This window comes from Cottoperca gobio, chromosome 15, assembly GCF_900634415.1.
Source record: "Cottoperca gobio chromosome 15, fCotGob3.1, whole genome shotgun sequence".
In the NCBI taxonomy this organism is placed as follows: Eukaryota; Metazoa; Chordata; class Actinopteri; order Perciformes; family Bovichtidae; genus Cottoperca; species Cottoperca gobio.
This window is the reverse complement of record NC_041369.1, coordinates 11234713-11251864: the sequence shown is the minus strand read 5'-3', so window position 1 is coordinate 11251864 and position 17152 is coordinate 11234713. Positions and strand designations below refer to the sequence as shown.

The window sequence follows — 17152 nt, the reverse complement described above, 5'->3', positions numbered from 1 at the left end:
GGTGCTGAGACAAAATAGGGAAGTCAGAAAGTAATGCAAGACACAATTCTTAAAGTCTTTTTATGAATTTTGTAGCCTTATGCTTTAACATTTATTTCGCTAGTCTTTCATAGTTTTTGTGTAATGTTGGTTAAACAGCATTATTTCGATAGTACGAATATGGGATAACTGTCCTCATGTATGAAAACAACAAAATGGTGTACAAGAGATTTATTTATGAAACAGAACAATCTTACACTGTTTGTAGAAAATGTAAATCTAACAACACGAGAATACAAAAAAAACATTTACATTTTGTGCATTGCAAACTCTCAACAAAATGAACAAGATGGAAACCAAACATGGAAAACACGGCTGCTATACAGACTCATGACAACAATGTTGTACACACTATACAGGCACACAGTCACACTTTGTTTTCAGAGACCTTCATCTGGATTCCATTTCAACCAACACTGTAAAGCTTCAAAACATCCATAAGTGATACTTGTGACTAACATATGAATGAAAAAGTAATTTGTATAAAATATTTGTACTGTATTTGATCTTCATGACTCTCAGTTGTTGATGTGATATATCACTTGGTGCTTGGTACATTAGATTTACCAGGAAACAGGCACATCTATTAATCTCACTACCTTTAAAACAGATTTTGAAACCTTTATCTACTTTTCTTTGTAGACGTGTTACAGTGTTTCAATATCGAATACGAAAAGGGGGCTTGCTACAGTGCCAGTAGCCCAATTTTCAGTCCAAGTTTGGTGATGGTCATTTATAAGCTCCTATAGATATAGAGTATGAGCACTAAAACATGTTCCAAGTGTACCAACGTGATATATCACTTTGAGGACAATGAGGCCCCGTCTGGACAGCCAAGAAAATAAACAGTAGCTTTTTGTAACATACACATACTACCAGAATTCCTCTGGCAGCAACTGTCACATACATAAACACATGCTGCGTTTATGTATGATGATTACTGAAAAGCAGCTGAAGTTTATCATCTCCAAAGCTTTACGCTACAGTTTATGTAAAATATTAGAAAAACTAACAAGTAAAGGAAATGCATGGCAATACTACAAATCTTGCGAAACTATAGGGTGTTATCTTGACGTTTGTGATATTCAATTATGCGTTTTGTCAGTGTAAACAAATAAATAATTATTTACAAACTCAAATGCAAAAAAAGGCAAACAAACAGAACAAGCAGAGCATAAATAATTTACAAAAAAGAATTATAATACAGACTTAGTATAAACATCTTTGGCATTTACTAAAATGGCTTATTTAAATCATTCTCCATAAAATAGAAAACACATTCAGGATGAAAAGAATGAGGATAAATAGGAATGTAGTTGAGACGGCTAAATGATTATGCTTTGGTTACAGTTTATGTTTGTCAAACACTGTAGGATTAGCCATGACTGAGCCTCTTAATACCAAACAGACTGTATTAAAGATACCGACCAAGTCACTTACAAGTTACAAGAAACTGTAGGAAAGCATAAACAGCATGTAGGTGGTTGTACAATGAACCCTTTAAAATGTAGACATAGGTACACTAGTTATAATTAGATAATCTGCTTTTTCCCCCAAATAAACTCGTCCAATCTCACCAGTTCTTCTTTCCAAGCTTGAGAAATGTATAAATTGATTTGTTTCAACTGAAATCGGCCATGGTTTCCTCTCCAGTGGATGGATTAAGGCAAATCATGGAGAAGTATGGAAAGTCTCATTTGGATTTAGCGATGACGTGATGTTTACTTTAAGAGATTCTTGTCTTTTTTGCCTTCTGATGTTTTTTTCTATCAGACTTGATTCAGTTATCTGTGGAAAGATTGAGAAAATAGCTTCCATTACCGCCACATTTATAATCAAAACTAGGACACATAACGAGATTCACACAGTCAAAGTGCCAGAGTGCAGAAACAACATGAGCACTGTGTGGGGAAAAAAAGAAGCGTGTCTTAAATAACTGTGGCTGTGATTGTGAAAAGGCTGCAGGCTCATTTTCCAACAGAAGATCCTTGGACCAACACGCAAGGTCTTTCACAATGCATCTGGGGCATTGTACGTAGGCAAGCTGACAAGCAGAAACACAGCGTGACCATTCAATTTTTGCTTCAGCCAACACACAACACATAACCCCTCCTTTCATTACCTTGTGAACACTGTTGGCAACTCCGGCTTATCTGAGGTTTGAAAAAGATGTTGAACATTTAAATACCCACATGATACAAAGGTGGAGAGGGTTTTCTCCTCCACTTTCTGATCTTTGTACTGTATGTATCGACATATTATTGAGTTGTGAAAAGCTCCCAAACATGTACAAATGTGGATATTACAGTGTGAATCCTTCAATGCAATTAATTACAAATGATTTAGAATTCTTTATTTTTTTGTGCTCAAAACAGCAAACAAACAAATCAAAACTAATTCTACATATTGCTATTATCAGTCTGCTAAGGTTGTGGTTAAAAAATATCTATTTTCAAGTGTATGTGAAACGTTTGGTATAAGGTAAGGTAATGCATTAACGTAGGTGTGTGAGATTTAGTAGACAAGTGTTTTAGCTGTCGAATGTGGTGGTTTTCAAAGTTTTGGTTTTTGAAATTTAATGTAATTCATGCACACACATAAACACACGTCAATATTTCTATAAGAAAATAAAAAAATGTATGGTTAGGACTTCAAAATAATCAAAGTGTTTGTACTAACCTCTGCACTCATACTTGAGGTCGGAGAAGAACACCAGCTCTTGTGAGAAGACAAACAAGCCTAACCTTCCTCCGGCAAACGTCTTGTCATAAACTGGTCCTGAGTCAGCCATGATCTGTTTACCTTCATAGACCACAACCCTGCAAAAATACAGAACAGACATACATTTGTGAATGTGTTGAGATTATGATGATTACCAATGTACGGTATACTATGAACTACAGATAAACTGCAGTAGAGGGATAAGAGTGATTAAATAAAAAGACTAAAACACATCCTATAGTTCAGTTGTGTACTGCAATCAAAGTTGTCTATCATTGAGACAGAAAAACAATAGGTGTTCCTGTTTTGGTTAAACTTTTTTTCTCACCTTATAAACCCAGTCTTTGGTCTGTGGATGAGATGCCACCTGTAAGCTGTGTAATCCTTCCAACCAATGTTTTTGGGATCATGCCACAGAGTCCGCACCTATGCAAAACAGTTAACAACACTTAATACTGCTTCAGTCTTTAAAACAGACCAAAAAGCATCAAGACTGCAGCCCACCTGTCCAGCAGTGTTGCCCGTGTGCCACAAAGCATTCCTGAGGTTTTCACCAGTGCCAGTGGTCGAGTTGACGACTTTGAGTGAAACGCCAGAGATGCCGAAGGCCTTGGAGGGCTTGTCCTCCCAGTAAGTCTGCGTGATCTGCTTCCACATCACGACATAAAAACGGCCACTCGACTGGTAGCCGAACACAAAGCCTGCATAGTCATCATCTCTGTCCGTGTTCACGTACATTGTTCCACTGAAGTCCACAGCATTGAACTCATCAAAACCTGTGATTGTGTGACAGAAGCATGAAGCTCAATCTTTGAGCTGTACAGTCAAATGGAGTATCAAATCTTTTAAAGAGCAGCACATGAAATGGTTGTTGGAGAGTAAACATATGTGGGCCGCTCACCAACTGCAATGCCTGGGTCAGAGTTGGCAGTCTGAACCAGCTCTTTGCCCTGGTGTCTGACCACCCAGTTGGGATCGATTTGAGTGGTTCCCTTAGGATCCAAGTGGACCATCTGGAACTTCCTGAAGTCTGTGAAACTGATGGCATTGTTCTCCGGACACACGTCAATAATATCTGGAATATTGTCGTTGTCAAAGTCATCTTTGCAGACATCCCCTCTTCCATCGCCTGCTCAAAAAAAAGACATCAAATAAATTAGTTTGACCTAATTTAAATTAGACATGCATGATTTATATTACATTTTTTCCGATTTTTCCACAGATGGGAAAATCTCTATGGCAGCTAATGTGAGTATCATAACAAAAAATGCCAATGCTATGAGTACTGAGGAGCTCCTCCAAGTTAATATTAAAACTAAATGGGGAAAAAAGCAATTCCTCGCAGGAAACTGGCTATAATACATTTGCCAAGTCTACTAAGGCAAATCAGCCATCTTTTCATGCTGTGACAACTTCCACTGATACTTGTAACCATCTGAAGCTTGAAGGCTATTGGAGCCAGATTACAGGCCAGGAGCTTACAGTGGAAAGGACACACCAGTGGATAATGAAGGCCACTGCGTGGAAGTAGCTAGCTGATTCTGTCATCAGATGTGTTATTGCAAATGGGGCTAAAACGATCCTATCAAATAAACACTATCTGATGAGCTGTGAAAGCACCAGTGTCCAGGGCCTTCCTCCTTCGAGGTCTGTTTCCAGTTACAGACAGCTGTACAAACTCCAGGTAACCCTGCTTAAATTGGCCACTGTGGATTAATCACAAGCAAAGCCTGAAGGAAATAAAAACTTCACAGCCTGGCTGAAGTCATGCAGAATGACATCAATCGTGCCAACCGGGCCGTTGACTCTTTCCACAGTCACCATATTTCACACCTGCTGCAGTGGAGCTAATTGCTGACTATGAAAACATCTGGTAGAAGGCATACTGAAGCTAAATGTGAACATCACTGAGTAATGAGTACAAAGTCTGAGTGCAGCCAAAGCTCCAACGGCTACTGAGTGGACCTTGTGGTGAGGTTATTTTGTCAATCAACTTTCAATCTCAATGTGTCATACTGTATCTTTATGTCATCATTTACTATGTAATATTTGCAAGAAAGTAACAAATAAAATAAGAAAATATAGCTGCATCAAACCTTTTCAAGCCTGCAGCAAGTATTTGCAAGTACAGTATATATACAACAAGTGCACCACCATCTCTTTGGGCACCACAAGCCAAGTGCAAGTTCCAATATATTCGAAAGAAGGCAGAAATCTCTACGCCCGATTTCTCCAACTCTCGGTTACTCACATCTAAACAATGTAGATTGATAAAAAGCACTACAGGCAATTTTGGGCTGAACTGTCCCTTTAAAGTTAGCTGTTATTGGCTAAGGCAAATGTTAATACAATTCATTTGTAGTTAAGTAGGAACATTTCAAAACCCTTTGTGCTGCCACTTCTGCATTGCTGCATTAAACATATATCAGTGCAAAACATCAAAAGCTGGATTCACACAGGAATCAAAATCACATGGCATGCACTCTACGGTGCAACCTTTTAACCCTTTAAAAGTTACATCCTCACCATCAGAGTCCAGCTGGTCTGTGTTGGGTGTCAGTCTGCAGTTGTCCCTGTCGTCAGGTATACCATCATCATCATCATCATAGTCACATGCGTCTCCTTTGCCATCCTTGTCATGGTCAACCTGGTTGGAGTTGGCCACATAGGGACAGTTGTCCAGGTTGTTCTGATGGCCGTCTTCATCGATGTCCTGGTTATTGTCACACTGATCTCCAACCAGGTCATTGTCTACGTCAGTCTGTTGGATAAATGCAGACAGAGGTTAACACTTCCTCTACCTACTGTAAAGTGTCATTGTATGCAATGTGATAATGTACCTGGTCAGGGTTGTGCAACAATGGACAGTTGTCACACTGGTCACCAACTCCATCCATGTCAGTGTCCTTCTGCTCAGTGTTGTACACATAGGGGCAGTTGTCAACCTCATTCAGAATTTCTGAGGAAAAAGGTAAGTTGATGACATTTTCCCTCTTTCTATTTAGGTTAGAAATATAACAATAAGCTTCCCTAGATGCACTGATTTTATCTGTTTACCATCTCCATCAATGTCTATGGCGCAGGCGTCCCCTTCTCCGTTGTGGTCGGTGTCTATTTGAGCAGGGTTGTGTTCATAGGGACAGTTATCACAGCGGTCGCCAACTTCATCCTTGTCAAAGTCAAACTGACGAGGATTGTAAAGGAGGGGGCAGTTGTCCTGTGGCGGATAGTACATAGCTGTTAGGGAATTCTTTAAGTATCATGAATCTGATCATAGAAATAAAATGTGTTAAAAACTCTCATACCCTCTCGTCAATAATTCCATCATTGTCGTCATCCTTGTCACAAGCATCTCCTTGACCGTCTTTGTCAAAGTCTTCTTGCCCAGAGTTGGGAAGGCTGGGGCAGTTGTCCTGAAATAATAGTGGGACATTTTACAGATACTTTAGTTTATAATCACTGCAGTAAAGGCTTCATCAAATAAGGTGATGGAGTTCAATAAAATACCTTCTTGCAGTGATATGTGGCGTTGGCACCACACACAAGGTTCTGATTGGGCCAGCCATCCAAGTCCGAGTCTTCTCCACAAATGAAGCCATCTCCAGCGTAACCGGTCCTGCACTCACACTTGTACATAGGGTCACTGAAGTGGCTGATGTAGATGCATTCGGCATATTTGTGACAGTTGTGGGTTTTGTCCTTGCATGGGTTCTCTGGTTCACACACCTACAGAAGAAAACAGGGGATGTGGAACTGTTTTATGAGATTTACCATAGACCTTATCCAACATCAAGGGCACTGGATGTGATCTTCCATAAAAAAGAAAGAAAGATGATCAGTGTTTTTAAATGTTTTTTTGCTGACAAGTTCAAGTCAAGAGTACTTATCGTACCAGTACTACTTGTAACTTTCTCTTTGGAAGACCACTCAAAAGTGAGGGCGACTCCGAATCAAAGTGACGGATTAAGGAAGAGATTTTGGACAAAGCCAAAGTGCGTGGCTCTTCTGGGCACAGTTGATTATATAAAATATCACTTAATGCATCATACATCCCACTAAGACCCACTGTTGCCCCTTTATTGCAGCACAAGCTGTTCACAGCTGCCACTCATTACCAGAGGATGAACATCACTGCACTCTGGATGCCACTCCATGAGCTCATAGAGCAGAGAGTGACAGCAAGGACAGGCCTTTGATCAAAACTGTGAAATGCAAGCTATGAGACAATTCCCCTTTTACCATATACATTTGTCAAATTGGGGCATCATATCAAAGACAAGCAGCTGCAGAGGACAAAGAGTATCCAAATATCCACAAGGGATATAATGCAAGGGAGTTTTCCAGAGAATCTGTGAATTCAATGATCACAAGGGAACAGAAAAGTGTGTTCCAATCAAGTACTACCTGTGATACAGCTACAATTTAGCAGTTATGACAGGAGTAGAAATACTGAGCTGTTTTAAAGATCTAGCAGGAAGAGCCAAAGTCAAGAAAAAACTTCACATCATTTTGCCTGAATAATAGCACTGATCTGTTCAACATATACAGTAAAAAATACAGTTTCAATCCGCCTCTGATCTTCTAATGAAAGTAACAGAGATGTGTAACATATGTTTGTTGTTAAGAGTTGCCCAGCTCTCCTCCCTCTCCTTCTGCTTGCTGATACTGGGTCAAGGTGAGGTGGCCTCCCCTCTAACGCTGTATAAACACTCTCACTGCAAGAATAAGGCTTATAAATCAGCCAAGCTGGTGCTTCCATCATTCATAAATTTGGATCTGACATACAACAATCCACACAGCTGCTTTTGAAAACCTAGCCTGGAGTATAAGGCCCACATTGTACTTAACTGCTTTTTGTTCTCACTTCAAATGCTACTCCTGTTTGCATCCAATCAATAATTTGTTATTGGCATTGAATGAGAGCAACTTCAACGCACCTGTTTATTCTTCTTGGCAGCCTCCACACCCATACCGAAAGGCTGGGTGCCCTTGTAACGCATCGGACAGGGCAGACAGTGGAAACCTGGATCTGTGTTGACGCAGCGCTGCAATCCACTCACTTTGTAGCAAACGTCAGACACCATGTCACACTGGCAAAGGGAATGAAAAGTATTAGCAAAATGAAGAGAAATAATTACATGAATGAAGTCTGCTTCATGCACATGAGAAAAAGAGGAAGTTTTACCTCATTGATGTCTTCACAGTGGGTACCATTTCCACGGAAACCAGCAGGGCATGGGCCGCACTCCCAGGATCCATCTGGAGAGCTGTTGCAATCTACTCCCCCAAAGCAGGGATTAGACAGACAGCCATCTGCAAGACGACAAGAATGGGCACAAACAAGGTATATTGATTTAAAACATATCTGTATGGTGTCTCTCCAAATGCTTCAACTTTTATTTGTGCTGGTTTTTGATGTTACATGAAATATTCAATATCTCTTTCCAAAAGCAGTGCAGCCGCTACTTTCTCTTCGGGGAGTAAGTGAGAATGTTTTTTATTATTATTATTATTTTTTAAAGAGGATGCATTCTTCTTCAAGTAACAAGGCCAACAGTCTTCAGACATACTAGCTAGCTACTTAGGCGCAGCGGTGCTTTGGGCTTAAAGCTAATGTTAGCATGCTAATAAATGTACAATAGCTAACATGTTGGTGTTTAGCAGGTATAATGATTACCATTTACAGCATGTTAGTTTACTGTGTTAGCATGCTAAACACAAAGAACAGCCGAAGCCTATGGCAATGCCATTCCTTTTGCACTCAAAACTACAAATGTCACTAGAGTAAAAGTCAGAAGGATACATCCTCTGGGAAGCCTAAATGTCTGGACAAATGCAATCTATCCAATAGCTGTTGAGATATTTCTGTCTGGACCGAAGTTGTGGACTGACAGACATTGCCATCCCTAGAGCTTGTAGTTTGCATGGCTAATGTAGAGTGACTGGTGCTCACCAATAGGACAGTGTTTTTTGTTACAGCTGTCACTGTCGTTAGCCTCCCCGATACAGTTCTTGCCGCTGTACTGAGGTTGAGGGCTGTTGCACACACGCGTCCGACTTTTGACTCCCCCATTGCATGTTGCTGAACAGGTTGCCCATGGAGACCAAGGACCCCAACCACCATCAACTAAAAAGATTTGGAGATAGATGTTAAGGAGTGAATTTTTCAAAGTAAAGCATTTATTTCCACAAATATCCACAAAACTCTTTCTTTCTAAATAAAAGTAAGTCAAAATTTAAAGTCTGCAAATTTGACAAAGCAGCCAGAGAGTCAGACACCTGGAACTTAATACTACAAGAGAAAACATATTGCGCTGATTTGACTCAACGTTTCCTGAATGACAGAAAGGAAGCCAGTCCACAGCACATGGGGAATGTTGCCTTGGGGAGCCATGAGGCTCAAGAAAGTCTGGTTCTTCCACACGGATGCTGCTGTAATAGAGATGCTGCTTTTGAGTCAACAGGCTGAAATACTCACTTGGACAGGGCTTGGCAGTGCAACGCTGAGTCTCTCTCCCATTTCCCTCGCAGTCTGTACCCCCCAGTTGTGGAACAGGAGCGTTGCAGTGTCGTATCCTGGTTATCTGTCCTTCTCCACAGGTCACTGAGCAGGACGACCACGGCGACCACAAACTCCACCCTCCGTCCTGGCGAACTGGGTATCAAACATCAAACATATCAATCAGACACATGTCACGTATTATCCTCTAGATTTCCACTCAGTCAAATAGTTACAGACGTGTATAATTTGCAAAAGCAAAGCAAAATGGCCAGCACATTTTCTACAAGTAAACATTATGTGATTCTGGCGACGATGGCTGACTTTCAAAAATGTTCTGAGATGCTTGCTCCATTATTTATGTCTTTGTGGGTAAACTATCCTCCAGTGGTTAGACTGATTCAGTCACTCACACAGATGCAGTGTAATGTTAGCTGCAAGTAATAACACAAGCTAATCCCACAATTGACCAAACACACTCTTTTTCAGCTTTGGCATCCACCTCTATATAGTCGTGGACATCTAATGATCAAATTCATTCAAATTCAATATTTTTTGGCATGGCAGGCGGTAGTGAGTCATTGCACTGTGGAGCACCCTCTCAGCCAGTGATTTATTTGGAATTAACTTTGACTGGCCACACCCTGCAACCCGACCATGCAATCCAGCTCTTCACTGGGATTCACTGCATCCAATTTCAACACATTTATGGAGGCGTTAACTCTGTCTTTTTGCACTTTTGGGGATCTCATATTTAACTCAGTTTTTCCCCAGTTCCATCACGTTCCTCCCTCCCACAAGTCTTACTGCTATTTCTTTTAGATTATTATGTAGTTGTGGCAATGGCAGATGCATACTTTGATCAAGATAATATCACAGCACTAAGGGGGTTACTACTGGATGCCATTTATTTGAATGAAAACTGAGTGACAGGAGAGTTTAAAAAACATCCTCACCACGGCTGTCACATCTGCTCAGGCTGCACTTGCGGGTCTGAATAGAAGCTCCGGTGCAGGGGTTGCTTGTTGCATCACATGACCGACCCCTCTGTTGAGTTCCTGTCCCGCAGGTGACTGTGCACTCTGTCCACTCTGACCAGAGGGACCAGCCATCATCGCTGGTTTGAGCTGGAAGAAGTAAAAGCATAAAGTCAATGTATATATTCCTTAAATTTTGCACAAACACTCTCCTGAATGTTAAAACAGAATAATAAAAGTACTAGCAAAGGATCATGACTGCACTGTTTTAATTTTGTATGCCTGTTTATCACATGAGCTCATCTGAAAAACCCACAGTAGCCACTCTGAGTGTCTTATATTTTGACCTATAAATATGTGGGTCGCTCACAGAGACAGACAGAGTCCTGTGGTATTAAACTTTAATACGTGTGGAATGTTGTTTTTACGGCATATTGAACCAATAACCTAAAATACCCTGCTTGCTATTGCAACTTCATGTGCTTATAATTGTGTTTATATGCTGGGCGCAACGGCTAATAGGAGGTTCCGACTACTTACGCAAACACACGGGGCAGCACTCGCCGTCGATAAATGATGGGCTGGCACAAGCCACTGGGGGGCATGTAATTTGGTGACACACGATCTTGGACTCCTGCCATCAATGAATTATACAGATGTATTAGGGTCATTGATATTCACAGTAAATCTGTCCATATTTCCATATGACTTGGCACTACCTGGCAGGAACACTTGGTGCAGCTGTCTACAACCCAGTCTTCCTTATCTTCGAAGAGGCGCCCATCCTGCCAGCACATGTTTTTCTCTTTCTCCTTCTTCATCTTCCCAAGGGCCTCCTTCATGACCGTGTTCTCCTCTGTCTTAACATACAACGACAGACAGATTTGCAGTCAGAAAGGAGATCAGTCAGAAACGATTAGGGCACACTCATGATAAAGGTGTACATTCCATAAAGCATGTGAACGTATCGCCTCCACCTGCTGACACGCTGATTCTATTAGGAGAGCACATGTGTGGTTACTTTTCACCAGGTGGAAAGAGGAATAGTGCATCATGTTCCAGTAGAAGTACTGTTTCTCACTTAAGTAAGATTACTTTTGTTGAAAACCAGTCAAGTTAAAGCACAAACATTACTCTCTGAGAAACACAACTACCCATATTATAATAATTACCGGCCAAATGACCCTATCTGTCCCTCTCTAGTTCATAATTTGAGGTGGACACCTTCATATCATTATGAAACATCTTTCAGACTCGCCTCATGAGGGAAAAGAGACTTAGAGAAAACTTAACTCAAAAAAGCACATCTACACAAAAATGCTACGCCATTGTATCAACAAGAAAATATTCATTTAAAAATGTGCTTTTTATTACTCAAAGTTGCAAACAGCATGTCTTTATATCTCTAATGTTTCAAGAAATCCCATTGAAAAGTGTTGCTTAGCTATGCACATTGTAATCTCTAACCTAATTGGAGACCAGGGGATCTCTGGCTGGAGTCCTGAACACTTGGGAGCTGTCAAATGATAAACTACTGCCAAAAGTGTGTGTGTGCGTGCGTGTGTGCTTGTGTGTGTGTGTGTGTGTGTGTGTGTGTGTGTGTGTGTGTGTGTGTGTGTGTGTGTGTGTGTGTGTGTGCGTGTGCATCCTCCCATTGAAAAGGGAGGCAGCAGCGTGCAGCACTAGAATCTCAGACACCACTTGGTCTGGAAGAGCCTCAGGGACCCTTCTCATCCCAGCCGGGATTTTTTTCTCCCAAGGTTTATGCCCAGACTCTCTTATTGCTGGGAGGCTCCCAGAGGAAACACATGGGCTGTTTAAACACAGCCAGACATTAGACTGGACCCCATCGCTGCCAGGGGAACACTTCCTATATCCACATGTAACATGTCATAAAATCTGTCTGACTCACGCTGCCACAGATAGCAGGAGTCAAACGGGTTCAGCTATCACAGGCGACTCTATAAACAGTCCTGCAGCTACTTACTGTTACTGTCCAGACTCTTTCAAACCAATGTAGGTTACCTAGTAACCTAATTCAAACCTCTTACCTCCTGGCTACCACACTGAGGATTGTATAATTTGTTTTCCTAAAATGTCAATTTTCTCTGAAGTTTTTCTTCCCTCGCACAGAAACAGATTTTGCCAATTTCCCATTCATCACTGAAATTGGCATGTAAAGCACAGTGAAAGGGCAGTAGCTTGTCTAACACAAACACAATGATTTACACTATGTCACTTTTAATACTTACCACTTTTTGCAAGCCATCAATTAGGTTGCTGACGACAAAACGCAGGCCTTTGAGTTCCTGGAACATGGTGCTAAGTTCCTCGCAAGAGCGCTCGCACATATCTGTCACCACATCGTCTGTCTTCTGGCCGATAATGTTTGTCGTGATGGAGGGACTCACATCCACAATTTCTGTGCTCTCGCTCACAATATTGGCAACATCTGGAGGTGGCAAAAAAAGAGACATCAAGACAAAAAGCAACAACAGCCAGACAGCAAATTAAGGAGCAACATGGGTGATGGAAAACATAGTTGATGATGAGATATGATGATTGAAACACAAGGACTCTGTTTAGGGAACGGAGCAATTTCCCGTCTTCCTGTAGACGGCAAAAAGATCACAACAATGCAGTGATTACAATGTTTATTGTGTTCCCCAAAACAGATGTTCGGTCAGCGTGGGTTTGATTTGACAAATGCATCTGTTTGAAATGGTGACGGTAAATGTGTCCACCAGAGATGACAGAAAGGGTTGGCTGTGGCAGGACGGGAGGGGATGGCAGAAATCTGGGTGTTCCTGGAGTGATAAGAAACCACGCCGTTTTCATAAACCTTCACAGCCTTTTAGAAAAGTGGAGTATCCAGTCCAGTATGAACTTAACAGATGGGTTCACGAGGAGCCTGGAAAGCTCATGGTCTCGTCCTTACAGCTGATCCGAAGCACAGGCACTAGAGATATCCTCTCTTTTCAAGTGTGTGAAAATCCCTTGTGGTGGAGTTTGCATTAAACCATATGAAATTATGAGAATCTGTCTTTTACACTACCTCAATTTATATCCCTGACTTGTATCTCAAACTACTGAACTTCAGTGATATCATGAGGAGCTTTATGGCTGTGTGATGGCAAAAACAAACACACAAGACACATATCAAAGCTCTGTGGAAGCCAAAGCACAGCACATATCTGCAACTGGTTTGGATCTTGCAATGTAAATTGGTGAAGATTAATAGCAGACCGGGGACTCTAAATCAAGTAGTCCAAATTGCTCAATGATGTCCCACTGTAGCCGGTGCTATGTTTTCTTTCCCTTTCAGTCTGCTGGATTCATTCAGATCTCAGGAGGGCTTCATGCTGTGTGTGCGTGTGAACGCGCACAAAGTCGTCTGTGAAAGCATTTACACATACTTCAATCCCTGATAGATATTCTCTCATTTTCCTCAAAGCAGATAGAGGAAGGAATTTAAAAAAGACCAAAAAGCATGGGTAGTTTTAATACTGCTCATTAATGTCCAACATGACAGGTTTTATGAGTGTGGGCTGAGCGGGTTTATGAGTGACTTTTGGCTACCAGGGCAGAACCCTGACTGGTACCAGCAGGCATGCAGAAAACTTCCAGGCCTTGGTGACATTTGTTACACAAATAAACTCACTCAGCTGGAATTCAACACTGCTTGTGGCATCAGAAATGCAACAACTGCTCTGTCACGCACAAACATGCACACCGCATATGGATTTGCTTTGTCACAGTGGACCAAAGAGACCTTTTCCAGATCCGGTGACCTTTCAGTTTTGTTGTAAATGATGATTAACTATCTGTTTAGTTGCAGCCTCTCTTTGTGTGAGCTGAAGATCACAAGGTACTATCCCTTATGCGAGCAAAGCTTCAGCTGAGAAAAGCAACCCAAAGAGCCAATTCATGACTTCATTGTGTGTGTTTGTGTGTGTGTGTGTGTGTGTGTGTGTGTGTGTGTGTGTGTGTGTGTGTGTGTGCGTGCGTGTGTGTGTGCGTGTGTGTGTGTGTGTGTGTGTGTGTGTGTGCAGCTGGAAGTGGAAGCTCCCTGCTTTGCAGTATAGCATTCACTTTCTCTTTTCTCTTTTCTTTCCCAGGGCATTATCCCGAGTCCACTGCCAATGGAAATAAATGTAAGCATCTGTATCTCCTTTTGTTCACCACGCACACTGCTCGACCTCAAGCCACTGCATCGACACTGCTGTTTCCGTAAACATGAAGTAATGATGGGAGATCAGATATGAAATCCGAAAGTTTCTTGACCCACTAAAAAAAAAAAAAAGACAAATTCATACAAAGGGAGTCAACTGAGTTGGCTAAACTGTTTTGTCTGGCAAGTTGCTGTGATTTATACTTAACAAAACACAGATACAGTGGTTTGGAGGATTGCATGTGAATGTGTTTCCCAATCACATCTGCAAGGTATCGGGCTTCAAACAGTTAGCAAATATAATTATTATGACTCATCATTTGGATTATGAAAATCACACAAATAGAAATGGTTCCCACTGCTCGAGAATGGCAGAAACCTTTGGGTGAATGTTGGTTTAAAAACCTTGTGGAAAACCATAAAGAGAAATCCACTCTCACCTTGTTTAGTGACCTCGCAGTCTTTGCTCAGCAGGATGTCTTCCACTGCGGTGTCAAAGATGAAACGCACATTCTGCAGAAGGCCCTGTTTGGAAAGAAAATATGTGTCTCTATTTCATATTTTGGCTACTTTGGCATATTTCTTTTTTCTATACCCTTTTACTCCTTTTCAAGGAGTAATGCATTGGGAAACAGTCTAACAGACAAACACCTTCACTCTTGACCTCGTCACACTCAATTTTACACACAAGGGGCAATTTAGAGTCTAAATGTGGAGTCCTTTCCACACAGGAAGACCAGGGCAACACTGAGCCACTCCGCCACACTTTGAAGAGGGAGTATGCTTGTCTCTACTTCAGAAAAACTGTTGTTTAAAATGAGCTTTTATTACAAATGTAGTAATTTATGAGAGGTGACAAAATATTGTAGGGTCATTAAACTCGCCCAGCACAGCTAAAAAAGTCACAAAAGGACTGAAGTAGAAAACGTTTCCAGATCCTGGGAAATCCTTGTCTAGCTACACATAAGCCGACGTCTCTGTCTTACCCTGAAGTGGTTCTCCCGAGTGGATCCCTTTGCAACATACATGCGGCTTCCCTCAGCCTGCAGGTGCTCGTAGAAAGGCTCATCCAGGAGGAAGCTGTCGATCAGGCTGCAGCCCACAAACAGGTTTGCATTTTCCCCATGAACATGAAGTGTGATATTCTTCCACTGTGAGTCAGACAGGTCCACATCCTCGAATGAAACCACGTTCTGGGAGCCGTCCACCCAGTAAACCAGGTCCAGAGTGTTGGCACGTCCATTGGACACAATCTCAAACTGCCGCCGGCCATCAGGGCTCTCCAAACCAATCAGGGTGCCCCTGGAGGCGCGGTCCTGGCGTATACTTGCCACAAACACAAAGCCCTCATTGTTTTGGATCTGACGTAGTATTTGTTTAAGTATGGGGGGGCTCACTGGGGGCAGGTGGTCGAAGCGGATGAAGCGGAAAGCAGGAGCATCCAAGTCTTGGCCCCTGAACTGTTTGGCCCCCAGAGTCTTGCGAGTGATTTGGGTGATTTCAAACAAGTCGAAGGATGTCTCGTCCTCCTGCTCACCATCTACAAATCAGACCAGAGGAAATGCAAATGGACAGTTTCTTTGGGGGGAAATAAGAGTTCATAAGCCCTTTTAAGACAAAGGAACAATGGCAAATGGCAAAGAAATTGCAAAATGTTAAGAAATAAAAATAAAAATAATATTAATAATAATAACTTCACTGGAATGGATTGTTGCACCTCAAGTTAGTGGGGCTCCTAGCATTGAGTTAGTTTCAATAGTTTAATAACAATCGTATAAATAACTTGTATTATTATAATTATTACTCAGCATTACAGTCGTTTACAAGTGTTCCACTTACCTTGAAGTAATGCGTGGAGGAAATGAAATGATAAGAACAGCAAGAAGAGACTTCTCCTGAGTATCATATCTCCTTCAAAAAACAACAGAAAAGTTATTTATTAAAGGTTTTTATGTCCCTCTTTTCTTTTTTGGTCCATCTCAAATGTTGAATTTGCCCTTGAGCCTCTCAATGAATAATTCGAAAGATAAAGAGAGATAACGCTACAACAGAAGAATAAAAAGAGACAAATATTCAACTACACTTTACAGTTTACAGCATCACATGCAGACTCTGAAGCCTGTTGAGGAAAATCCCTTAATTCTATGTTTTCAGTCAACAAGTAGCCAAATGAATTACTTGCTGTTAAATGTCTCGTACTTTATCTACCTTCACAGACAAGTTCAACAATAAATACGATTTCGTGCCGTTCATGCAACTTACCTGACGAATGCACTCTTTAATTTCAAATTCAGTCAGATATCCGACAAACAAGAAAATAAAAAGGAGGAATCGGGCAACAAACAAAACAAGCCGATGATTAAATGAATGCGAAGTGGTAGCTCCTGTAAACCTCGTGCGTAAAAAGCGTAAAGTCCTCTTTGGTTCACTACATCCACAGTCTGTAGGACTTAAGGCACAACAGTGACTGAGGCATCCACCTCCTTCCTCTTATATAGAGGTTCGCAGAGAGCCTGTCAATCAAACTATTTTGGGAATGAACCTTTTGCGGCCGGTTGTTAAAAGACAGAGTTACATAATTATCTTCCGATGGCGTAATTTTGTTATCCGCGCTCGCTTACAGAGGCTGGTATGGGGGGTTCGTGACCCCTCCCCTCCTCTCTCACCGTGATGCCCACCATCCCCAGCCTATTAAACCTCATTCACTTTCACTGGGGAAGACATATTGCGGGAAGTGGGCTGATT

At 41.5% G+C, this 17152-nt stretch overlaps 1 protein-coding gene across 1 annotated transcript; it reads right to left on the bottom strand.

Moving 5' to 3' along the window:
* Positions 1-195: 195 nt before the first annotated feature.
* On the bottom strand, positions 196-16856 carry LOC115020165 (thrombospondin-2-like). The gene is made up of 23 exons (XM_029450105.1): positions 16670-16856; positions 16247-16318; positions 15394-15947; positions 14848-14932; positions 12489-12688; positions 10956-11096; positions 10777-10870; positions 10216-10386; positions 9239-9415; positions 8714-8887; positions 7946-8073; positions 7698-7850; positions 6268-6486; positions 6066-6173; positions 5818-5977; positions 5601-5719; positions 5287-5521; positions 3662-3889; positions 3265-3536; positions 3089-3186; positions 2719-2858; positions 2162-2192; positions 196-1827 (listed from the first exon to the last, which is right to left on the bottom strand). Exons 2-23 carry the CDS (start codon positions 16311-16313, stop codon positions 1824-1826), a joined length of 3558 nt encoding a protein of 1185 aa, XP_029305965.1. The 5' UTR covers positions 16314-16318; positions 16670-16856; the 3' UTR covers positions 196-1823.
* Between the last annotated feature and the right edge of the window lie 296 nt (positions 16857-17152).